At 47.6% G+C, this 25,847-nt stretch overlaps 4 protein-coding genes across 4 annotated transcripts; 3 read left to right on the top strand and 1 right to left on the bottom strand.

The window, feature by feature from the left end:
* Positions 1 to 1,680: 1,680 nt before the first annotated feature.
* EV420DRAFT_1649188 (uncharacterized protein) lies at positions 1,681 to 2,599 on the top strand (the record flags this gene model as incomplete). Its single annotated transcript, XM_060478269.1, has 5 exons — positions 1,681 to 1,835; positions 1,882 to 2,018; positions 2,074 to 2,189; positions 2,242 to 2,437; positions 2,517 to 2,599. The coding sequence occupies 5 exons, from the start codon at positions 1,681 to 1,683 to the stop codon at positions 2,597 to 2,599; spliced, it is 687 nt and encodes a 228-aa protein (XP_060324842.1).
* A 1,755-nt stretch (positions 2,600 to 4,354) lies between these two features.
* On the top strand, positions 4,355 to 7,640 carry EV420DRAFT_1649187 (uncharacterized protein; the record flags this gene model as incomplete). The annotated part of the gene is made up of 12 exons (XM_060478268.1): positions 4,355 to 4,501; positions 4,557 to 4,571; positions 4,630 to 4,797; positions 4,853 to 5,112; positions 5,150 to 5,446; positions 5,499 to 5,533; positions 5,598 to 5,632; positions 5,688 to 5,723; positions 5,783 to 6,813; positions 6,872 to 6,950; positions 7,007 to 7,193; positions 7,255 to 7,640. The coding sequence occupies 12 exons, from the start codon at positions 4,355 to 4,357 to the stop codon at positions 7,638 to 7,640; spliced, it is 2,676 nt and encodes an 891-aa protein (XP_060324841.1).
* Positions 7,641 to 19,100: 11,460 nt separating this feature from the next.
* Positions 19,101 to 19,745, top strand: EV420DRAFT_1649184 (uncharacterized protein; the record flags this gene model as incomplete). The annotated part of the gene is made up of 3 exons (XM_060478267.1): positions 19,101 to 19,324; positions 19,384 to 19,531; positions 19,578 to 19,745. The coding sequence occupies 3 exons, from the start codon at positions 19,101 to 19,103 to the stop codon at positions 19,743 to 19,745; spliced, it is 540 nt and encodes a 179-aa protein (XP_060324840.1).
* Positions 19,746 to 21,377: 1,632 nt separating this feature from the next.
* On the bottom strand, positions 21,378 to 24,063 carry EV420DRAFT_1484930 (uncharacterized protein; the record flags this gene model as incomplete). The annotated part of the gene is given in 16 exon segments (XM_060470131.1): positions 21,378 to 21,549; positions 21,646 to 21,682; positions 21,877 to 22,007; positions 22,061 to 22,137; positions 22,192 to 22,233; positions 22,288 to 22,480; positions 22,622 to 22,638; positions 22,718 to 22,921; positions 23,009 to 23,032; positions 23,076 to 23,171; positions 23,227 to 23,253; positions 23,561 to 23,576; positions 23,661 to 23,742; positions 23,797 to 23,874; positions 23,930 to 23,993; positions 24,013 to 24,063. 16 exon segments carry the CDS (start codon positions 24,061 to 24,063, stop codon positions 21,378 to 21,380), a joined length of 1,311 nt encoding a protein of 436 aa, XP_060324839.1.
* Positions 24,064 to 25,847: the final 1,784 nt, after the last annotated feature.

Here is a 25,847-nt window from a genome sequence, read left to right as displayed (position 1 = left end):
TGGTCTGCAGTGGAGAGACAATCGTCTGCCTCGCATCCAATTCCTCATGTGGCTTTCATGCTGCCAGAATTGGAGAAGACACAAGCTGCCCTCCGAATCCTTCCGGACACACATCGAGACCGATGAGTCAGTCAACCAAGACATCATCCCCATTGAGGTGAGCTCGCGAACATCCACTGACCAGGATTATCAGTGGTTAGCAGCATCAACCTGTCATGTGCCAGCATAACTAGCACACGGACACCTCTACAACTATCCTTATGAAGACAGGCTATCCTGTCTCCTTCGGATCAGCCGCTGCATTGCCCGGCAATTATGGGAGTATTCATGGGATTTGCATTTCCTGATGTATTATTAAAAGTGTGTGACCCAATGTTCATAGTTTTGATTTCCTGCTGGCTCACTGATATGATCTGAGACAGGCAAGATCAGGCCATGTAGAAGGCAGTGTGACGTACCATTCAAAACAATGAACAGTACAGTGGTACTGAATGACTGAACATGCTCAGCACAATACTAACAATGCTGTACATGTTGGCGTCAATGTGCCGCACACGTACTCATTCTACCCTCCCACCTTGTCCAACTTCTTCCCCGAGCTCAAACCCACATCCTCCTCAGCCATCAACAGCCTTCTCCAGGGCCCCTATGCACCATTCCTGATACAGTCTGGCACTCATCTGTTCATTTACCGCCACCTCGACAACATGATATACCTTCTTCAAGTGGTCAAGTCACCAATGTCTAGTCCTGTGTCTAATTTACATATGCTTCGGAATTGAGAATAAAAACCTGTGCATGATAAAAGATTTGAGGCCAGTGTTCTGCATACCTCGGCTACATGGATCATGAATTCATTCTGATGATTCCTAGGGTCTGATGATGTCCTATGTTCTTATGGAGCTCGTTGATTGCCTTTTACCTCCATCAGTAGGGCTGCATGCCATAGCCATATAATACAGCTATCGGTAACCGTGATATGGTATATGGGCTGAAGCTGAGAGTGCCAAAACTGATGTTCATATGGTTTGGTATACGGTTCTTCCGTCTCCATCATGGGTCCTCAGATATGGCCATCTAACGGCATAATACGGCTTACTGTTCAGCATAAAAAATCATGCCATTATGTGGCAATCTGACGCAAATAACTGGGACACGTCACTTCCAGCGCCCATGTTGCTATGCGCCCACCCTGCCACAGGAGTATCAGTGGATGCCAGGACCTGTCGGCTTTCCATTCCTGGACACTATCCAATCTGGCTTGACTCGCTAGCTGCTGAGAAAGTCATTGAGGGAGTCCTGTTACCAGTGAAGACCAAGGTGTGTTTTACAAGGCTAAACCCTTTGGCCACATTCCTGACACGTTGCAAACAGTTCCGTTTTTATATTCCTTACATATAGATGTATTTTCTTAAACCTCATTCATCTATCATGTCTCTATTAGAAGCTGCCAGCTTGGTCAATGTCACTTGCTTTCTCCAGCCGTCTTCTGGTTCAGCTATCCGATGTCATGAACAAACCATTCCAGCCCATCTTATTACACTGAGACAGCCGACATTTTATTGAAATTTTACTGACACTTGTACATTTTGACGGTGTTCCGATCCTTCCTGGGGTATGGCCGACCATCCAGCATATAAAAGACAGAGAGGTATTCGTTTTCTCTATCCTTCGTTCATGATGTCTAATTCCTCTGACCAGTGTGCTCTTGATACCGATGGAAGGCTGAAACCCGCAGCGCAAATTGACTTTTACTTTGACAAAGATGACAATGTACCAATGGCTGGACCAACCGTGGCTACCAAAGGACAGAGTATGTGTTCATCTCTCTCTGTGTGTCTTTATATACTGAATGTTTGCATTGGCAGGCTGAACACACAGGCTGAACACCAGCAGACGTCTGAAGGAGCTCTTGGATGCTGAAAAGCGAGACGAGCATGGACAACTCACAGTCCCACCAAAGACATGCCGCCGCACCAAGAGGAAGAAAGGGAAACGGAAGACACAAGCTAAACCCAGTAAGTACCATCGATCTCGATCACATATTATACTCTGAATATCTTCATCTCACAGAGGAAACAACTGATGGCACAGCATCAGAATCCAGTGACAGTGCCTTTGCTACCAACGACGAGTCAGAGACTTGCACGGATATGTCGGACTCAGAACGTGAAGTCACAAACAATGAGGTGCATCTCCAATACATATTCTTTCATATTCTTTATTCTGACGATGTCATAGATTGCCAATATCCTTGTCTTGAAGACTGTCCCCGATAATGTGCAGAGCAAGCAGAAGTGTGTTACAGTGGAAGAGATTGAGGATGACAAAAACACTGCTAGTATCTCTGACAAGACCAAGAAGGCCCGCCGCTATATCATTGAGGATGATTCCGAGGATGACGATGAAGAGGCTGGCTGTGGGCACCTGTGGAATAGTGAGTGGGCTAAAAGGCGAACCTCAAAAACCCACACACACACTCACACAACTACACAAACTACAATCACCCTCGTAAGTTCTAGGGGGAGCGATTATTCCTAATGCGATCCAACTATACTTCAATATCTTGAAGAGTTTCTCTTATTCTCAGCGCTCTTAGCGAAGCTAAGCTTTCTCTAATGAATTCCTAAGTCTAGGAACTTTTTACAGGAAGGTCGTTCACTGGCGTGACGCAACCTTCAAGGCAGATTTGAGTTATAATACACAAGGGACACTGATCCCAACAGAAACAGAGGCAATACATGCCGAAACTTTAGTGAGCTCACTAAAAGAACACCACAGGCAAGCACTGACTTAGCCTGCTCACTACACAACTGTATGTAGGGGTTCTCCAACTAACTCCAGCAGGTTATCTCGACTCAAGAACACTTCAGAAGCGCTTGGAAAACAGATTCAGAAACGGAACTTCGAACAGAACTGACACGGAACAGACTGAAACAGAACAGAACAGAACAGAACAGAACAGATCTCAGATTTCCACTTCAACACATTCTCTGAACAGACTTATCACACTTAACAGAACAGAAACAGTGTCACTGATTCGTATTCACTCTGACTAAGTTCTCAAAAGTCTTATCAAAAGGGTATCTCGTATTTCTCTGAGTGAGCTCGCTAATTCTATGCACAGCTCGAAGTCACAAACTGATCCTTTGTTACAGTACCGCCTTCAACGCGTGCATGGGAACTTGGGGGCTCGAAACTTGGCCTCTACCTACTGTAACCAGTCTACTTATACTACAGGGGAATTAGAATTACAAACGTCGTGCAGTACCCAGACTCCTACATGTGTAGCACGTTGCCACCACTGCCTTACTGAGCATCCGAGTCGGACTTCCCAGTTTTAGTCTCATTTCTATAGTGAGCTCGCTAAACGCGTGCCAAGAGGTGCTCTCCCGACACCCGCGGGCTCGTTCTCTAGCAACCGACAGGTCTAGGCGCACGGAACTATCAGTTCTGGCGTATGTCGTTCAGGCCTTCTTTCTTGGATTCACAGAGGCTTCTCATAGACATGGCAACAAGTGAGTCTTCGAACAATGGGACTCAGAACAATGGAACGCGGGCTCACAGACTTCGGCCGAAGCCCATTGCCCAAGCTCATGCCGGTGATATCTGTCAGCTCGCTTAAGGATTTCCCCGGATTTTCAGGTATGGCGCGTCACAGTTAGCGAGCGCGCTAAGTGTTCTTGGTGCCAGTGCAATCTTCAAGGTTTTATCTAGCTCCCGCGAGTGTGCTTGTAAGTTAGAGCCTAAGGCATTGGGTATAGGGTTTGGCCTTCTCATCACGCATGCCCATCAGGTACAGTGCTGTGACTAAGTCCTGTTTAGAATCCCGTTGCTTCTTATGCCATAAGTTATATTCCATATCATTGCACCACGTAGCCTTAGTGTCGATGCGTAGTTTTAGTCTGCTCGCTCACTATTTCTCAGTATGCGTGTAAAACACTCTACATTGCAAAATTACATGCGTAAATAGGCTGCAGTCGCAACATATCCCCCCCACTAAAGTCCTGACCGTCCTCAGTCATCGCGTTGTGGGTCCGCATGTTCTCTTTCCTTTCCATGTGCTCCGAATTCGAAGGCACAGGTTCCGGGTACATCAATGTTCATAGAAGTTCTCACGCGAGTGCTTCTTTTCTTATTAGAAGGTCGGGGACCGGAGAGCTCACTAAATAAAAGTTAAGTCCCTCCAGTTTGCTTTCCCACCTTTCTACTCTTTTCGCCCACTTCTTTAGTGAGCTCTCTCTCTGTCTTTTATCCTCTGTGCTCGCTGTCACCACCATCCACTCAGTACGTGTTCTAACGCATGCTGTTGCTTTTGGCTGACTTTTCTCTTTGCTTCAGAAATCTTTTCAACATGTCCAACCTGACTCCAGCTGTCGCCGCTATCCCTGAGCCTTCTCCGTCTCCGGAGGAGCCCGTGCGATACCAGTACTTTGCTCGCTTCAACCCACGCGAGTATTATTACGCGTACCTGTCGGGTGGCGGCCCTCTTCGTGCCGGTGTACAATCACCGCGAGGAGCACACCCTGGAGATTATCTCTGACATGTTTCATAAGGTCTACACCCTGCTGGTATGTCTCCTGGTACTCCCTTTCCTCTTTGCATTCTAACCAATTTCGACTGGTCTAGCTGCCTAACATGCATCTCCTCTGCCACCAAGGCCTCATCGACTCGCATATTGGCGCTTGTATCTGGGGATTCCTTACGCGCTGGCACCACACCCTGCCTCCCAGGCTTAGGGTCCGGTACTGGAATCAGGTGCTAGCACGCGTCCCCGCGGAGATGCGTTCTTCGCATGTAGGTGTTTACGCTTCTTCTCTCTCCTCACCCGGCTCACGGTTTGGTCTCACAGGTATTGACTAGCCTGGAGGTCAGGTTGCCCTTCCCTGGCGAACCTGGTTTTGTCATGACTTCACCGCCGCTCCCCCTGGTCTATTACCTCCTGCAGCGGGAGGTTCCCGAATCCAAAGCCTTGCTACGAACTCCACTGATCGACGAGGACGCCTTTCCGGGCGTGGTTTTCCCTCGGTATCCGACTCCCTTGCCAGACGACGTCGACGAGCTGGCTTCAGAGCGAGGGACTCCAGTTCCCCTGCCCCAGTCGTCGCCGTGGTGCCCAGCCCCGGGCGCCAGTCACTTCGAATTTTAGCCCGCTCTCTACTGGGCAGACGCTAACCCTGGCTACCGCCTATCCTCCGCTCTCCATGCCTCCTGTGGGGCCACCAACGACAGCACCTCCACCCTACCAGGCTCTAGCTCCTCAGGCCCCACGGCCGGCTACTCAGCCTCCTCCTTTTTCTGGGTTTCAGCCTCCCGCCGTGCGTCACGGTCGCCACCAAGTGGCGGCCTCTCTTCAAGATCTCCAGCAGACTTTGAGGAACCCGTCCTTAACTTCCGGCAATACCTTGCCATCGGCTGCGACCTTCCTCGACCTCAACCGTTGCGTGTAAGTCTTCTACTAGCTCCTCTCGCTAGTTCTAACCGTGTTCATCCTTTAGTACCGCTAGTCTCCCCGTGCTGCCTACCCCACCGAGTAAGTAGCTGAGTGTTTCCTCCTAAGTTAGTGAGCTCGCTAACTTAAATCTTCTTTCTTCTAGCTCCTGGTCCTAGATGCCAGCCTCAACCCCAGAGGGTAAGCTTTCCACCTACCCCCCACTTTCTCCCTATTGATCCCTCCTGGTTCTCAGCCGTTATCTCCAGATCCCAGGCTTCCTCCGCCGAGTGTGAGCAATTCATTTCTCTTTGTGTTTTTCTTCTCCGTTACTCATTGTTCTTTCCTCAGTTTTCCGTAGTCTCTACACGCACTGCTCAGCGCATCGCGACCTCAAGTTGTACCCCTCGGCGTCGTCTCCATTCTCAGGCTAGGCCCCCCCTTCCCCCTGTTGTTGGAGAAGGGGAGTTTTCTGTAGCACCCATTCCTCCTGCTTCCCGGGGGGGCGTCTCTACTCCACGGCCTCAAGAGCCGTTATTCTTCCCTAGCTCTGAGGAGGAGGATGGACATCGTCCTCCTTCTACATCTCCTCCTCTGCCTCCGCCTCCATTTGGCGACGTTGGCAATCCTTTCGATGACATGCCTGTTGTCGACGGAGTCCGGGTACCTTCACCCGAGCTTATCTATAACGCCGTCTCCAGCGACCTCGTCGACGACCACAACTTTGACGTGGGATCCCCTGTTACTGAGATCCCCAAGCGTACCACTCGTGCCAAGGGGAAGGCCAAAGCCACTGCTTCTTCTTCCAAGAGGAGGGGCAAGAAGGGGGTCGTCCAGAAGGCCAATATTCCTCCTGTGACTCCTCCTCGTGACGAGGACTCTGCCCCTTCCCCCCCTCCTTCTGTGCACGTTCGTACCTCTTCTGCTCGTCGTCCGGTCGCTTCGCCTGGTCCTGAGCCTGTAGCTGGGCCTTCTCGTCTCTCCAAGCGCAAGAAGCAGTCCCAGGCTGCTACTCCTTCAACTCCGCCGGCGGCGATTTCTCCTCCTCATGTCCCTCTGACACGCTCACGTGCGGCTGCCACCAAGGCAGCTATTCTTCCTTCCCTCGTCAAGCTCCCTGAGGAGTCAGGGTCGGACCCTGATGACGACGTGCCTCCCAGAAAGAAGCGTAGGGTTTCCGAGGCCAAGAAGGAGAAGAAGAAGAAGGCCTTACACGTGAAGGAGCCGGCCAAGAAGCGAGGTTGCAAGCCTGACGCTCGTTACATGCTTAGCAAGCCTGGGGCTGATACTGGTGTGGTCGTCGGCCACCATTCCACTAGCTGCGCAGAGCTCGAGGTCCTGACCTTCGATGATATCCGTGAGGGTCTGGCCACCTTCTTCAAGTAAGTTCTTCCTTTCTCCTTCTTGCCATCCTGCCTCATCTTATTTCCTTCTTTCTAGGCCCGTTCGGTATGGTGACAAGAACGGCACCTTTGGTGCGTGTTCAGATCCTTTCCCCTATTTCACGCGGGCTCCCGATGTGAGTGAGCTCACTATTTTCTCTTTCTTCTCCTGACTTGTCTTTTCCTTTTTCAGGTTCCTGGTGATTGTGTTCCCTGTTCAACTAGGGGCATCCCTTGTACCTGGACGAACCGGTTCCCAGGTGCTGCCTGTGACCAGTGCACCAGCAGTCACCATGGACGGTGCTCTGCTAGGTACACCGCTCAAGAAATGAACAAGGTATCTTCAAAGCTCGCCAAGTACACGAGATACAACATCGGTTGTAAGTATTTCTCTCTTATTTTTCCTCGTTTTAGCCTGCTCACTAACTTTTGGCACCACAGCAATGGAGTCTGATCTCAAGGAGCTCCGCGCACTTAACCACGACCTGGAGCACCTCGATGTGCTCATGCGCCGCAACTTCCTGAGGCGCGACCGCCTGATTCACCAGCTCGCGGATTCTCTCGACCAGATTGCCGGCCATGAGAACGGTAATGCCATCATCGAAGGCCTGGCTTCCACCTACGAGGAAGTCTCTAGCTTCGTCATCGATGATGGTATTCGTCGCTCCCTCGGTCGTCCTCTTAATTTGCCAAAGCCTGGCGAGTCCTCTCATTCTGTGGCTGGTTCTAAGTCGAAGTCTCCTACCAAGGGTGACGAGTCCGAGGCGGATTTAGATCCTAACGGCTCTTCTGCTAGCAGCAGTGGTAGCAGCAGCTCCAGTGATTGATATCCTTGTAGTATATCTTGTGGGCGGACTTTCTATGTATCTCCTGTAATATCTCCTTTTTGTCTCTTTGTTATCTTCTTGCAGCCCTTAAGGCTTTTTATCCAAAATTTCTTGCTGCTCTTTGTCCTGATTCTCATGTGCGATCTTAGAAGGCAGTAGTAGGATAGGCATAGGAATCCTGCTGGTAGAGCAACCTGGCTCGACTTAGAACAGATTCGATTCGATTCTCGCCTGTAGTGATCAGACAAGACTTCCGATATAGAGTAAAAAGACCTGAAGTAAAGAAATTACACTCTTACACCACTGCCACGGAAGACGATCAGGTGGTGATTTGGTGATGTCATCGCCTATGTGGCCCTGCATCAGAACTCTAAGTCCCTGATTTGCATTGATGCCATATCTGTTCGCGTCTTGGCGAGCGAGCTCGCTAGTTTCTTCAGGCTTGTGTGGTTTCTCTGTCTTTTTCAGCGTCTGTCATCTGTCTTGTATCTAGGGTTTTGTTTTCTGGATACCAAAACTCTTTGTTTGTTCTTTCATTCCTGTCCCTTTTGGCACCGGTCTTTCAGTCAGTCGCCGTTTCTGCGGACTTGTTTCCATCCTTATTTCAAATATTTGACATCTTCACCTAAGTGGCTGCTTTTTCACGTGCCAATATCTCTTTGGTGTTGTTCGTAGAATCGAAAATTTATGTCCTAATTCCACATAATATTAAAGGTATACTGTGTATACCACTATATCCCCCACACTAAAAGACATTGACTGTCCTCAGTCACTAATCTCTTCAAGACCGACTCTAAACTTCTCCTATCAACCCCATTTCAAATCTATCAAAGCCCATTGTACTTCAATTTTCATTGTTCGCTCGGGCTTTGCTAGGTTGTGAAGTTCTCTCTAAGTCGTGATTTGTTGGGATTAAATTTTTAATTTTTCCATCTGTGGCTGCTGCAAGTACTGGTATAAAAGCGAGGCCAGTCTACCGACAATTTTCATCCCAACCACTCATTTTCTCAAACAGTACTCGTGCTTTTCTCTGCGTTTTTCAGCCAAAACACCCTCATCTCTTACTATGTCTTCAACTGCTGCTCCTGCTATGCCCTTTGTCGCTGTGAAGGCCATCATTACTCAGCTCTGCCAGAACCTTAGCGTTACTGCTGCTGAGAAAATGGGCCAGCTCCAGGAGTACACCGTAAGTTTTAGTGAGCTCACTAATTTTTGCGACGTTTCTGACCTGATTTTGTCAGGATCACCTCGAGCATCACAAGGAGGAGCTCATCACAGACAAGGAGTTCCACAAGACTATCTTCAAGGCCCGGAGCGCAATCGAGAAGAAGTTTCATACTAACGCCTCCAAGCAACCCATTCACAAGGTCCTCAAGACCATCACTGGTTGGGTGCAGATGGAGCGTCAGTCGGTAGAGGCTTCTCCTGCTGCTCCTATCCCTACAGGTCCTCGTCGTGAAGTGAGTTCTCTATTTCTCCTGCTTCTATCCGTATTTAACTGTTTCTTTCCAGTCGAACTCCGCTCCTTGCAGCAAGGGCAGGTCCCGTGCAGCTAAAAAGTCTACTGCCATCGTCGACACCAATTCCGATGATGACGATGGTGATGACAAGGTAGCTGAAGCTTCTGATTCTGATGAAGACTCTGTTAAAGTACGGTTTCTCTAGATCTCGTGTTCTCTTATAAGCGCGCTCACTAATGGCCTTTTCAAGATGGTCATTGACGATGACAATTCCAAGTCGGCCGCTGCCAAGCTTCCCAAGTTCTCCAAGGGCAAGGCGAGTGAAGCTTCGGCTGGTGAGAAGCGTAAGGAGCCTTCTAAGGTGGGTAATTTCGCTTATATTCGATATCCCCCACACTAAAAGCTTTCCATTCTAGGAGGAACCTTCTGCCTGCTTCCATTGCGGCGGAAACGATCATTCCCTCCTCGACTGCACTGCCCCAGGCGCCGTGAGTCGTTATCTTTAGTGAGCTCACTAATTCTCTCACTAATCTTCAATTTCCCTAGGCTTCTTTGGCCAAACAGTACTACAAGGACAGCGATCGCGAGTCCAAACGTTCTCGGCACACCTTCCCATTGCCGTCTGCAAGGGAGTACTACCCCTTTAAGGGGTCCAGCAAACGTCAGTCGGCCTCTGTTCTCGGTCTCGTCAGTACCAGTGCATCTCTTTTTCTTCTCACCGCTTTATTCCTTTCCTGATCCGGGTTTTTCAGCTGCCAGTGAAGCCGGAAGCAACACCCTTAACGAGGCTCCTCGCTCGTCTCAGCAAGGGTCGTCCGTGGGTGCTCTCCGTGTCGAGTCCCTGGACCACCTGGCCCGGCTTGAGAGCGCCGTCATGGGGGACCTGGTTGTTATCCAGCACACTATCTTCGCTGCTGAGAAACAATGGGCCTTCCTCCTTAGCGAGCTCTCTGGGATTCAGGATGCTTTATCTGCTCCTCCCAAGGAGACTGCTTTGGCGAGCCCCTCTTCTTCGGATGCTGAGTGCGGCCCCGCTGCCTCTACCTCAGTGAGCTTGGACCCAGCGGCGCTCTAGTTTGCAGTTTGTATCTTTGGTCCCAACCCGGCAGATGGCAACTGGTTCACGGCGCATTATTACTCGTATTTTCTCTCTCTTCCTGTTTCTATGTGTAGTATATTGTTCTTTCTTGTGTATATCGTAGTTATACACTTTGTATCCTTCCTACTTGCAATCACAGGCCTGTAGAGGGCGTTTTCTGCTCATCTTCTTAGCGAGCTCACTAAACTTAAATATCTAAGTCGATCTCTTTTGACACTTTAAGATGCTCTGTCTCTGGATAATCATCTGCGAAGTTCGCTGGGACCTTATCCTTAGGTTCCGGCGATTCTATCAAGTTTTCTAACTCTGCATGTGTCATATCCATGAGCTTCAATACCCCCTCACCCAGATCAATTGATTTCCTGGCTAAGTAGGGCACTACTCTGAAAGTGGCGACCTTAGTACGTAGAATCGACCCGTCTAACTCTGCTAAAATGTAATTGCCAACCTTGGTGCGATGTACGACTACCAAAGGTCCCAAATATCGAGGTTTCATTTTTGTGTTTAGTGAGCTCTCTATTTGACTGTTTCGCATCAGTACCAGATCGCCGCACTTAAACTTGAATTCCTTGATTTTGTTGGCATTCATCTTAGCATATTTCAATGTCATTTCTCATTTAGTGGTATCCATGTCTCTTCTCATTTTTGCAACTCGATCCGCGTGCTTCTCTAGTGCAATAGCTCTTAGCCCGTGGAGCTCCCAGTCTTCTATGATTCGTCCAGGGTACTCCACCAGCCAAGTAGCTTCTAACACATCTAATGGCAGGATCAGATGAGCGCCTGTTACCGCAAAGAATGGGGAACACCCCATCCTTTTTCTTACTGTGATGCGATCAGCCCACATTACCAGAATAAAGTAATGATGCCAGTGTTTCTCGTTACCACCACAGGCCTTGTACAGGGCCTGTCTCACATCCCAGTGCGGTCTCTCAATCCTTCCGTTCGCTTGGGAGTTGTAAGGCGCTATCAAGATACCTTTAATCCCGTACTTATGTTCTAAGTACTTTACAGCAGCTTTAAATGGCTTACCATTATCCGTCACGATGAGGGACAAGCACCCCCACCTACAGATAATGTCCTCAAATAGCCATTCTCCTATAGCTTGCGCTGATTCGCTTGCCAAGGTACGTCCTTCCATCCAACTAGTGAGCGCGCAACGACCGTGGACTATATATTTATGTCCGTTCGAGGCCTGAGGCATGTGCATCGTATCCGCATGCAACACCTGAAATATCGAAGGTGTAAACGTTACGGTAGGCGGTGCTTTGATCACTGTCTTCTGGCATTCTTGACATATCTGGCAGGTACTCACATACCACGCGATATCTCGTTCCATCTCGGGCCACCAGAATCTTTCCTTAATTAGCATTTTTGTAGCGTAGATGCCATGGTGACCCAACTGGTCATGCGCAGCCTTCATAATGTACATCCGCCATTCAGGATAGATCACTAGCTTGTGCTCGTTCTCCATATCTCTTCTGTAAAGCTTCCCTCTCTCTACCACGAAGTTCTTAGTGTAGCGAATGAAATTTTGATACTGGTTGTCCGTAAATCCTTCCAGACGCTGGGTGGGATTCACGTGCCAAGCCACTACTTGAGTGAGCTCTCTATCGAGCATCTTAGCATACCCGCTCCGGCGTTCCTCCGGATAATCTCCAGCTTCCATGAACTCCTCTGCATCTGGTAGCAACACTCCTTTGTTGCGTCATACCGCAAATACTTCAGCAGTGTCCAGGGCTTCTTTAATAATTTTCTCCTCATGTACCGCTCGCTCAATGGTAACATATCCATGTCTCGTGTCAATTCCATCTTTGAAATCCGCAATGTCCGGGATGGGCTCCTCAGTATCATTCACGAATTCCAACTCATCCGCCTCTACCGGTTCGTACTCGTCCTCCGGATTTGAATACTCCTCATCCCCTGGTTGGAAACTCTGTCTCGAGAGACCATCTGGGGCATGCCGCTCGCCAGGGATATGTACTAACGTAAAGTGGAACATCAAGATTGATTCGATCCACCTGTTAATAGCCGCATTAGGGACTTCATCTGGGTTCCTAAGCATTCCTGCGATGTATTTCGCATCCGTTTCCACTACTAACTTGTGACAGCCGAAGAGCCAATGTCAGCAAGCATGTAGTGCCCGGAATAATCCATAGAGCTCTCTCTTTGGTTGAGAGAAATGAGCTTCGCGCTCATTAAGTACAATCGACCCGAACCTGGCATATCTCCTCCATTTGGGATTGTCAGGATTGACTTGACAAATGTAGAATCCCACTGCTTTGAACGACATATCGACGCCCAATATCACATCTGTATCCAGTTCATAATCAAGAGGCATTAGCGAGGGGCAGTTCTCCAGTGCATCTTTTAACTTCTGCATGGATGCTTGCTGCTCCTCCCCAAAGACGAAGGGTACTTTCAATCTTGTGAGCTTGGTTAAGGCCTCGGCTTTCTTAGTGTAGTCTTTGATGAAAATACGATGTACTCCCACCATACCCAAGAAGGCTCGCACGTCACTCAAGTCCTCACAAGGTCCCCACTTCAGGATAACCCCTACTCGATCGGTAGCTGGTTTTCTTCCTTCGTATGTGCATCTATGGCCTACTACCATGATTTCCGATGCGCACAGGACAGCCTTGTGCCCTGAAAACGTTCCCCCAGCGTACTTCATCCGCTGCACGACTCTATTCACATTCTGGAAGTGTTCCCATACAAATCTTCAAATACCATCATTGGCTGGTATCGTCTCGAAGGTCCCATCCAGCTGCTCATAGCGAGTTTTTGGCCCATGTACTGGAACATCGTCGACATACGGTATGGTAACATGGGGAACTTCCTCCTGTAGAATATAAGTTACATCGTTGTGAAATATGGGCACAGAATTTGTCCATCCCATAGGGAATGTAACTAATCTGAGCGCGCCAAACGGTGTCTGGAACATAGTCAAATCTCTGGATTTCTCATCTAAGGTCCTCTCATCATATCCTACATATAAATCTAATGTAGCTCCACAAGATCTCCCAGCAAAATGCTCAGCGAGCTCGTCCGTTGCGGGTGGAACTCCTGAATGCTTTATAGTCACCACGTTCAGAGGTTCCAAGCTATGCACTAGACGAAGACTCTTGCCGTCTTTCTTGATGACACAGAACCAACGCAAGCGGTACGAGGAGTTCGAGGGCTTGTACATGCCTGCTTGTATTTTCGTCCTGATGATCTTACAGACCTCGTCAAATATCCCAGGAGGTATGGGAATATTTTTCTGGATCCAGGGGGTGTGTTCTACAACAGGTATGGTCACAGGAGGAAAGTATTCTTCCTTAAAATGACCCCGCTCGCTATCATCCCAAGCAAAACCCGCATTTTGTTGACACATAAAGTGATGCATGAGTTTGCGCTCTTCTGGCCAGAGGAAATCTTCTCCATGTACCTTATCAATCTGTTCTTTTCTTTCTAAGGTGTATCTGCCTGTAGGTACAAAATCCGGAGGCCGCTCGCTAAGTTGAGGCATATCCTGTAAAGGATCCCCTCTAATTTCGTGCTCGATCCTAAATTCCTGATGGAAGACCTCCTGGAATCGGTCTAACTTTTAGCGCAACCGGTTTATACTTCTTCGTAGCAAATACATCTTTTATCGAACCCACAGGCGGGGGCTTGTAGCCGGTATCAGCCTTATCATAGAAGTACGTCTGAATCCATCTACTAGGATTCTCGTACAGCATCTGTTCGGCTTCCTCAGCCTTCGCCCGGCCTTCTCTCATATCTTTGATGTTTTTAAGCGCCCCAAAGTACGAAGACAATGTCCCGCGTGCTTTCAAGTCTTCGCCGCACACCTGATCACTGGCTGCAATATATGTAGCCTGCAATTCTTCTTTCCTGAACTTCTCTGATCCCGCAGGTTTCGCATAGCCACCGATCACGAAGTTCCCCTTATGATCAGCTTCTATGATTAAGGCCAGCTCTCCTTGATTGTTGATCAAATCATCGATTACTGAAAATCCTGCTCTACCTCTCGCTGCGCTACCCTACGTTGCCCGTGGGGAAATGTAGGGATCATAGCACTACGCAACGAGTTAGGATCTTTTATCTTTATCGTTTGTCCTCCATCAGCCAAGTTGAATACAGTGCTCGTCGTTAGAACATCAAAGGGTCGGCCTAGTAGTACGTCGTACGCCGGATCCCTTATTATATGTACTTGTAGGTACACTGTAATGTCTCCGAATAAGAATGGCACATTCTTTGCCATCCCTAAGGACTTCTCGACTTGTTTATTCGTGGATTGCATGTTAATGACCTTGTCAGGGTCATACATCAATCCTAGTCTATCTGCGATGTGTGCTGACATCGAGACAATCTGGGAGCCTGTATCATACAAGCTCTCCAACTTCTCCATCCCATTTACGAGAGGGAAGACTGACCTCAACGCGTGTGAATCCTTAGCCACATAAACAGGCTTCAGGTCTTCTCCACGCTCCGCAGTTTCATTCATATATTGCAGGAACGGATCCAGCCAGATTAGTGAGCCCGCAGGCACACCATCTTTCGTTTCCATCGTTACCATGAAATTTCTGGTGTAGGGTAAGTCCGAGATGTGAATCGCACCCCCTGGTAACGTCTCCTCGCTTTCAGTTTCGACTTGTGTAAAGGGGAAGATATCCTCCTTTACCTCTTCTTCTTCTTCTTCCTCGTCCTCGTCAGGGCCCTCACCCAGGAAATATCCAAACTGCGGTTTCCCATTCTTTCCTTTCTTCCCAAGCTGGATCCGTTTTAGAGTGAGCTCGCTCTTCACATCCTCTCGCAACTTGGATAAGGAGAGAAGTTCCCCAACAGTAACTGGAACTTCTGTGTTCATAACACGTTCCAAGATCTCAGCCCGATCGCCTCGTTCTTGGATAGGTGCCTTGATTCTATAGGCAGGTTCCTTCGAGTCCGCGGGGTAAAACGTAGGTACCGTCTTACTATTTTTCTTGTTCTGAGGACCTCCCTCGCCTCCAGGGTTGGTAATATCTCTCGCGTTCGCAAATTCCTTCAGAACACGGGGGACCACCACTTGTGGGGTAGGTATGAACTTGGGTGCGGGGTCCATCCGCACTTGCTTATTTTTCACAACTGGCTCGTCGTCTTCCGAGCCCGCTCGCTCAACTGATCGCTCTCTCCCGCTCTCCCTAACTCCGGTTTTCTTTTGGTTTTTGTTTACGTCCTCCAGGGGTGATGGTGAACCCGACCTGGCCACTCCACTAGTCTTATGGTTCCCGCCCGCCTTCATTGAACGCCTAGAAAAACCCTGCTCCCTCTCTTCATCTGTGGGCATTTCTCGTTCCGGATCTTCTAAGCTAGGGCCTCTGCTTCTGGTCCTCAGCCCTGACCTGCCTCCTCCTGCATTGTTTTGCGAGCGGAGTGCGTAAACTTCACGCTCCAAGTCCTGCTTTTCTTGGAGAAGGACCGCCAGCGAGCCTGAGACGTTCAGCAGACCAGGAGTCGCCGAACCCACCAGTAACACGTTCTGACTCAGGTTCTTCGATGCGTCCAGACGAGCATAATACTCATCAATTCTATTCTTGACGTAGGGATCCCTTATTTCCTTGGGAATGATCCCTCCACCTGGCAGGTGAGCTCTACCATTCACGAGGACTATCTTTCCTGTATTCACATAGTCCATTTTTGTAGGGCACTCAGCAGAGACGTGCCCGTCTTTCTCTCCACAGAACCAACAGTCTAGTGAGCTCGCTCCGGAATTGACATTACCAGACCTTGGGAGACTCCCAAACCCTGGATTCGGAGCACGCGCGCTAAGCTGAGGCTGCTGATTCAAGTGCTGTACTTGGTTCTGCATCTGGAGCTGCTGATTCTGTAAGAAGCTCATCAGGCCTCTCTGTTGTTCGACAAAGGCTTTCTCTAGAGCCGCAATCCTCTGGTTTCCCTGCTGAGTTTGCTGCTCGAAGATATCCTTCATCGACGCCAAGAACCCTCCGAGGTCTTCTTGTTTTATCGCTGGCTCGGGCGACACACTATTTCTCGTACCTGGGCGAGCTCCATGCATCTCTCTCTCGGCAGATACAGCTGTATCTAGCCCACAGGCCTCATTTCTTTTTCGATCCATTGAGGAGAATACTCCTTGCAGGACATCAAGCCCACTGGCCATAACCTCTTCTAAGGTATACGGATTCGCCAGGTCTCTCTTAGTTTTCCCTGCCAGTTGAGGCAACCGTTCCAACCTAATTTTGATTGACTGGTACAGTTCCTCCGACATCGGCGTAAGGAAGTGGTCGACGAGCTCTCTATTTGACAGTACTTTATCTTTTGTAAGCGTAGCTGCCAGTACTTGGAACTCTCTTTTAAACGACATAAAGTCGGATTTTTCTCGAATGGGTGAAAGATTATATCTTCGGACCAATTGCTTTAGTTCCTGCACAGCATCTCGGTCCCCAGCAAGTGCGCCATCGTAGCTACCCATGACCTCTTTTTTGAAATCATCGTACGTCCTGTTTTCATAGTGATCAATGACCTTCCATTGCTTGGCGGTCTTGATATCAGTGTATACGGTCGCATAACGCTTCTTTTCTTTATCATCGGTAACGGCACACTTGGAAAATAAATCTTCCAAGCGTTCAAAGAATCTCTCAAGCTCTTCAGGATCTGTCAAGCTATCAAAAACGGGCACGGCCTTTTCATTCGGGCCGGGCATAGACTGAGCCATAGTGACTGCAGTACGAAAGGGGGGAATAATTAAATTCAGGTTGTGATTTTGGTGCGAGCTCGGTGGAGCTCTAATCGTACCGTAAGGTCTGGGAATACTAGAACTACAAGCTCTACGACGAGTAGCTGTTACTGGAGCAGGGATATTCTCTGCGCGTGCTGAGGGCACTCGCTGTGATGGGCCAGCTTGACCGGTTCTTCCTCTCTTGGGTACCTGTTCCACGGGCTGGAATGGGAAGAGGGGTGGAACAGTTAGTCCGCTCGCTGATTTCTGTGCTCTAGTTACAGGGTCCCGACTTAGAGAAGGTCCTGGTTGTCCTGGTTTATGGGACGATGGTTTTCTCTGTGAGGGGTTACCTTGGTTATCGGCAGTCCTTGGGTTAGAAGGACCAACGGATTTGCTCCTTGAGAAGGAAATCTTCGATAAGCTTAGTAGCTAGTTACACCAAAGTGTAAAGATTCTCCACGAAACTTGAAGTAAGGTTAATTCACAGTTGAAACTCCCCCTCGTGGTGGGCTCCAAATGAAGAGGCTGGCTGTGGGCACCTGTGGAATAGTGAGTGGGCTAAAAGGCGAACCTCAAAAACCCACACACACACTCACACAACTACACAAACTACAATCACCCTCGTAAGTTCTAGGGGGAGCGATTATTCCTAATGCGATCCAACTATACTTCAATATCTTGAAGAGTTTCTCTTATTCTCAGCGCTCTTAGCGAAGCTAAGCTTTCTCTAATGAATTCCTAAGTCTAGGAACTTTTTACAGGAAGGTCGTTCACTGGCGTGACGCAACCTTCAAGGCAGATTTGAGTTATAATACACAAGGGACACTGATCCCAACAGAAACAGAGGCAATACATGCCGAAACTTTAGTGAGCTCACTAAAAGAACACCACAGGCAAGCACTGACTTAGCCTGCTCGCTACACAACTGTATGTAGGGGTTCTCCAACTAACTCCAGCAGGTTATCTCGACTCAAGAACACTTCAGAAGCACTCGGAAAACAGATTCAGAAACGGAACTTCGAACAGAACTGACACGGAACAGACTGAAACAGAACAGAACAGAACAGAACAGAACAGATCTCAGATTTCCACTTCAACACATTCTCCGAACAGACTTATCACACTTAACAGAACAGAAACAGTGTCACTGATTCGTATTCACTCTGACTAAGTTCTCAAAAGTCTTATCAAAAGGGTATCTCGTATTTCTCTGAGTGAGCTCGCTAATTCTATGCACAGCTCGAAGTCACAAACTGATCCTTTGTTACAGTACCGCCTTCAACGCGTGCATGGGAACTTGGGGGCTCGAAACTTGGCCTCTACCTACTGTAACCAGTCTACTTATACTACAGGGGAATTAGAATTACAAACGTCGCGCAGTACCCAGACTCCTACATGTGTAGCACGTTGCCACCGCCGCCTTACTGAGCATCTGAGTCGGACTTCCCAGTTTTAGTCTCATTTCTATAGTGAGCTCGCTAAACGTGTGCCAAGAGGTGCTCTCCTGACACCCGTGGGCTCATTCTCTAGCGACCGACAGGTCTAGGTGCACGGAACTATCAGTTCTGGCGTATGTCGTTCAGGCCTTCTTTCTTGGATTCACAGAGGCTTCTCGTAGACATGGCAACAAGTGAGTCTTCAAACAATGGGACTCAGAACAATGGAACGCGGGCTCGCAGACTTCGGCCGAAGCCCATTGCCCAAGCTCGTGCCGGTGATATCTGTCAGCTCACTTAAGGATTTCCCTGGATTTTCAGGTATGGCGCGTCACAGTTAGCGAGTGCGCTAAGTGTTCTCAGGTGTCAGTGCAATCTTCAAGGTTTTATCTAGCTCCCGTGAGTGTGCTTGTAAGTTAGAGCCTAAGGCATTGGGTATATGGTTTGGCCTTCTCATCACACATGCCCGTCAGGTACAGTGCTGTGATTAAGTCCTGTTTAGAATCCCATTGCTTCTTATGCCATAAGTTATATTCCATATCATTGCACCGCGTAGCATTAGTGTCGACGCGTAGTTTTAGTCCGCTCGCTCACTATTTCTCAGTATGCGTGTAAAACACTCTACATTGCAAAATTACACGCGTAAATAGGCTGCAGTCGCAACAACGATACAACTCATAGGTCTCGGGAGCAAGGGGTATGACAAGGCCATATCTGCTATAAAGAGTCTGCAAATGATGGGAGAGAGAGTTCAAGGAGGGCGAGATGGAAGAATGGAAGCCGACAAAGGTAAAGGATCTGGACATGGTGGAGCTGTCGAACCGATACTTCAGACCTTGGAACAACTCGAACAAGGAGGACATACCCTTTTCACCTGACATCGACCCGATGGGAATTCTAGCCAAGATAGCGCAACAAAAATGGGTGCACACTGAGGACAACGAGGTGGGATACTTCAGGGGTCTGATAGACGAAGCAGGCAAGAAAAGGTAAGCGAGATCAACACATATGTGCTCAGAATGGAGCCAACCATACCTTGTGAATGCAGATACATGATGGTGAAGCCCCAAATGCTCAGAATAGGTGATATTGTGGAAGCCCAGTGCTCTATGGTGTTCATGAAGACCAACAATGGTGTCACAAAGACCAAATTGATATTGAGAGCCATAGCGCTCGCAAACTCAGACCATTCATCAGTGAGCACTTCAACGTGTATGTCAAACGTTGCTGAAAAAGTCACAGAAGGCGAATGCAGAAAGAAGGAACACGGCTAATACACCGTCACAGTCAGTGGTGAAAATGAAGAGGAAGATAGGTTTTGAAGATGAGGAAGATGACATACAGACCGCAGCAAAAATGTTTAATAGGATGGAAATGGAGGAGGAGGAAGAGATCATGATGTCGACATGATACACAGATATATGTACGAATGAGAAACATGAATTCCGAATTAAGAAAAGTGCACGATGAAGAGACCGGGAGTGAAATGAGACAAGCAAGAAGGACAAGGCCAGACATAAGATCAATCAAGACAGACACATCAATTAAAGAGGATACGGAATATAAATGATGGAAAACAAACAAGAACAGGAAGCAGGCTAGGGGAAATGTGACATGGCACAAGAGCAAACTGTGGAGCATGAAAAAAAACAGGAATAGCCATCCATGAATAGAATTATTCCCATGAGAGACTCACAGAGAAAGAAATGGGATGGGACAGCAAATGCCACCATCACTGATTCCACAAATAGAATTTCCCATGGGGTTTCATGACACCATAATAACTGAGTATCCTATATTCATAGGACTCGGAACTATGCTCGGAGGCAAATCCCACAAGTATTCAACACCTTCTATATAAAATTCAAGGTCAACGATACAATGTACTCGGAGGATAGCAACAGAATATTGGAGGCAAACTGCCACAGGCTGAGATCGATGTCTCAGATTGTCTCCCAGCCAGTCAACCAAAAAACAAAACTAGTAGCACTCAGTTGCAAGCGAGCAGGTATGTGCTGTGGGCGGAGTCCTCCTGGGGGCCACCTTGTGGAGTTGCCATATTCTATCCTATAGAATGTGGGGGTGGATGCACTAGCTTTGGTGTTGTGCAACATTTCAATCGGGAATGAGATCCTTCGGGAAGGACTTGATTGGCTCCTTCATTCTGCTGTGTTCATCAAGTGACCATAATACCTGGGAACAGATGAGTGAAGCAGTGTACCGGGGTGTAACCTCAGGGAGGCCAGGGAAGCTCATACTTTTGAATTGTCGGATAGGAAATTCTCTATGAGATGTTGACATCTATCTTGCTATTTCTATGACAGACAAACAATCTGGAGATACATCTTGTCTCTGAAAAGGGTGATCACACCTGTGGTAATAATGCTCTATGAGAGATTGCTTGTGTTCATTTTTCCCCAGTGCCAGGGTTTTAAATTCTTCGAGACATAAATAGTGTGGAAGGATGACCCAAGAAATACTTGTAGGGTCATTCAGATACAGAGCCAGGCGATATGGGTTGACAGGGAGGATGAATAAACTCCCACAGGTCATGACTCGTGTGGATGTCTTCCATTATGTAGCATTATGGTTCGCAGCCGACTCAGACCAGCCTGAGGATCCAGCACGCAATTACAAAACACCAATTAATTATTTGAGCAAAGGCGAGATAGAGCTCGACATATCATAAAAAGAAATTCCTATACAATCATTTAAAAGTATGAGCTTCCCTGGCCTCCCTGAGGTTACACCCCGGTACACTGCTTCACTCATCTGTTCCCAGGTATTATGGTCACTTGATGAACACAGCAGAATGAAGGAGCCAATCAAGTCCTTCCCGAAGGATCTCGTTCCCGATTGAAATGTTGCACAACACCAAAGCTAGTGCATCCACCCCCACATTCTATAGGATAGAATATGGCAACTCCACAAGGTGGCCCCCAGGAGGACTCCGCCCACAGCACATACCTGCTCGCTTGCAACTGAGTGCTACTAGTTTTGTTTTTTGGTTGACTGGCTGGGAGATAATCTGAGACATTTTTATCATGCGCAATTCTGCTCAGGGTGGGCTATCTCAGCAGATGTGGATCCTAGATGTTTGTGGTCATACAAATCTAATGTGCCATACAGCACTACTTTAGCAGGGTATCCTTGCATAGCATGTGTAGCATAGGTGATAGTGGTGTAGATGAAGATGAATTGGCAGCTACCGGTGCTGGTTGATAGTTGGAAAATGTTTATGATATAAAAGCTGAAATCCTAATTCATCCTGTCAACCTTAAGCTTTGAACTTCTGCTTCGGGTAACTCACACATAGAAACGTCTACACCCTCGACGACTCAGTAGCTCTATGTGAAATTTTCAGAAAGGAATAATAAAATGGAAGAAAGACCTGCTAACTTGTTGACCTGCCCATATTCATGCCTTCATACAGTGAGCATCAATGAGCATTGTTCCTTGTACTCCTCAAGAACTCGGCTCTTGATTTCTGTTCAGACTGGTAGGAATGTGATAGTGAGAAAGCAATACATATGGTGTACACTGGATGGCCACATGCCTGTTGTTGTTAAGAATGTCAGGCGCAGATTGAATACATCCAGGGTCCAGTGTATTGTGGGAGTGGAAAGAATGAGCGTATACTTGACATCCTCAGTTTTCATTGTAGACTTCAAGCTAGAACGGTCAATGAGCATGACAAAGCGGATGAAACGATTATGTGCACATACAATGCTCGGTTTTTCTGATCCATAACTGCAAGCGCATGGGCATACCCAGCTGACCACTTCAGCATATGTCCTGCATGCTAGAACAAAAGCAGACATGGTACTACAAGAGATCAAAAAGGAACAGAACGTACCTCTGCAAGGATATGTCGAAGCTGGCTCTTTTCCACCATTCTCTAGTATGCCTTAGCACCAGTGAGCAGGGAGAAGGTATACATAGGAATCATCACCTCTTGGAGCAATGCTTCGTTCCCGGCGATCTGGTGATGCTGATACCAAGCCAACTCCTTTTTTGCCTGTCTCACCAGGAAAAGTTTTGTCTTCTCGGGGGAGATTACAAACGAGAGTAGTGGAATTATTGGCTCGTACTTGTGATAGAGTGGATCTTGTGGATTGTTCATAAACAGGTAGTACTGGTTTACTCTAAGAACACAGGTGGTGAGGAAAGAAGCCAGGAGGAGAACAGAAAATGCTCAATGCATGTGAGAAGGTGACTTTCTTGGCAGGTTCACTGGAAATCCATTCAGTGATAATCAACGATAATGCTCTAATGTAAACACACACAGGTGCAGAGACGTATTCTGTATGTCAGATCAGGAAAAGAACCATCGACAGAATGGCCACAGCACTGAAAGTGATTCTGTGTGAGCTATTGCTCACTGAATGATGACTATGTGCACTGGTGAAGCATGGCACATCTCCAGAGTTGAAGAAAAAGTCAGTGAAAGACGCCTCGCATGCATTCCGGCAGGAATAGTGGGGCAAAAGAGGTGGGTGCCGGCATCCTGAGGAGATTGTTCCTTGCACACGTCCAACAGAGGTATCCATTACGGTCCAATATTGCTTTAAACTGTCTTGAGACGCCTTGAAGAATAACAAGGTCCTGCGGCAAGCACCATGCAAAAATCTGCAACCAGTTAACTATGCATATGGAAAGAGCAAAGGGCATACTTCCACAAGTAATTCAGGAGATAACTGCAGGAAAGGGAAGTAGCCAGATTGCTGGGCATTTTCAGACCATTGTTCCCAATTCCTGGCATAGACTGAATGCTTGGATGGGGAGACCCTCATTGCGCAAGCTGATAGGTGGAGGTAGGAAGGAGAGGAGTGTTACCTATGATGTAATCCGAGTTGTACGTGTTATTCATGTATTTAAGCATTGTGCACACCTTTATGCCTGTCTCGATATCACTTTTCTGCATCGATTTTGTGTCAGCCAAGACATTCTTACAAGCAGATGAATATTCCAAACACAAATATCAGCAACAAGACAGTTAGTCTAGTCCAAAGAGAATGTACTCGTCGTGGGCTAAACAATCGTAGTATATTCCATATGGATTTGGTACAAAACACATATCATAACAAAAACCATTTATGTCCTCGACTGAGGCTGGATCAGCTTGGCACCCTCTGTGAGCGAAGGTTTTGAAGGATTCCTCATTTTCATCATGGCTAAGAGAATCACGATCAGGACAAGCGATAGTAGGAAATGGGTACACTTACCATATGACATGTCATGCTGAGAATATGAATGTTTTGCATTCGACACTGAAGAACCTATGATAAAAAACTTGATTTAGTACCAAAAGATGAACCAGGCAACCTCAAAATACTGCTGGGCAGTGGCTCTGAATTGGCCTTGTGCTTCTTGGTCAACACTGTCTTGATCTTGCATGCAGCCGATGCTTTACGATAGATAGTCTTAGCACTATGTGAGATAGATAAAAAACTTGGCACACCTCCAGCAGACTGGACAGATCGAGCGGGCTTCATGGAAGCTGCAATATTTGGGGGCATATACTCAGGTGAGAGCAATGCTGAGAAGTCACTTAGTAGCATATACAGAGATGTAGAATGACAATGCAAGCATACACATTATGTACTCATTCGTCTTCTCGTATGCATAGGTATCGCGCTTGAAATGCTCTTGGTCTTCCTTGATGGCAGCGAATCACAATGTCGAGGCCTTCTATCTGCCTGAAGATGAGCATGAGCTCTTCAGCCATTGTGGGAGTGGACATAGGTGTGAGAGAGAAAGGCATCATGGTATCGTGTTGATAGTAGTGTAGATGGTGGTGGTTCATGGTCAAGAGAGATTGGACGTGTCAACCTTTTATAGTGATCCCATCCTGGTAGGGCCAGAATGAAGCTGTATTGTACACTGTCCAGCTTTCTGCTCAGTGCTCGCCAAGATGATAGAAGATGTTGGGCACTGGCTGTCCTCGCTGCTTGGCCGATGAGCCCTTCGAGGCCAGGATGGTCACCATGGCAGCTCTTTGTCAGAAATGATGTCGACATTGTAGCAACATCCAAGGATCACAGACATTACTGTTGAGCATCTACGAAGATGCGTATTAGCCTAGGGAGATATGGGCATGTATGAACTCATGATTCAGTACTCCTCAGAACCTCCATCCAGTCCATCCTAGTATCCCATCAGTGCCCTTCGCATCCAAGGAATGTCATGACAATAGTAGCAACTTCTCATCAGTTGATAATCGTGGTTGATGGTGATGGTGACAATGAGAAGGGCATCAAACTCTGCTTTAACCTCAGCAACAATGTTTTGGGCCCGATGTTGGTAACCGTGATGGTGGATCGCAGTGTCACTTTCTAACCTGTAAGTACCAGCTCACATATTACATGGTATGGCCGAGTACAGGTAGCGGTCGTGCAATGGCATCCTAGTTGACCTGTCCAAGGACAAATTTCTCTACTGATCCTAATTCCCAAAACTCAAGAAGAACCTGCACCTCTTTCGTCATTCATCAGCCGCTCAAACGAGGTGCAGTTTTCATGACATTACTCAAGGTACTCATCTGACTGGTCTGTAGATGTTCACATAATACCTATGTGCTTACCACTCTGTCTGGTCAGGCTGCATGGGTGTGTCGACGCATTTCGACGCATAACTGAGAATAATCCTATTTTCTAAACTCTAAACTCCATTCACTGGAAACATTCAATTGTATCTCTCCGTTTTCATGGAGTGATTCACTGTGGAAAATCTACATACTGCAGTTGAAAGGTACTGGTCAAGGTGCATTGTGCATGCTGTTATCCTTGTTGATAATAAAATGGGGTGCAACGAATGTCGAAGATTATTCGCTAATCAGGGCTATGTGTCCCGATGGGAAATACTAATCCATTCTTCTCGATGTATGGTCTTGATGATGTTGAAGTTGTCCATGGCAGTTGTCTAATGTGCCGAGCAATGGACACCCTGGCCGTTCCTTATTGGGACCTGGCACCAGTAACACCACCACTGCCACCTTCTTCCTTAATGATAGGCAAGTCCTGTCCATTATAGACTGACCACGATCTCATCATATGCACAGTGTAGAAGGAGATTCAAGGCCCAATGTTCAAATAAAATGTCGAATCCCGAGTGCTTGCATGTTCGAGGTTATTTTGCATCAGGGACTATGGTGAGCAACTGTTCATTGTTTCAGTGTATACTTATCACTGACACTACCTCAGTAGCACACTTACATTGAGAAATACATGGCCATGTAGCGAGTTATCTGTTATATATGGTTCAGACACTCGGTGACTTGACATTGGTTCAAGCTCTGTGAACCTACATGCAGGCAGAACGAGATCTTTCAAGCCCTTGGGCATCGAGCGACACTACCAGTGTTGTACCAAAAGAGTATGTCTATCTAAAAACAAGGAGTGAGCAGCATTTATTATTCTTAATTCTCAAGACCTCAGCAGCATATGTGTGGCATAAAGAATATAAGCCGATGGGTACACGCTCTCTCCATGCTATCACAGCGGCAAGACCCAC

Source organism: Desarmillaria tabescens (assembly GCF_030435595.1).
Source record: "Desarmillaria tabescens strain CCBAS 213 chromosome Unknown EV420scaffold_57, whole genome shotgun sequence".
Lineage (NCBI taxonomy): Eukaryota > Fungi > Basidiomycota > Agaricomycetes > Agaricales > Physalacriaceae > Desarmillaria > Desarmillaria tabescens.
This window is presented reverse-complemented; position numbering and strand designations above follow the sequence as displayed.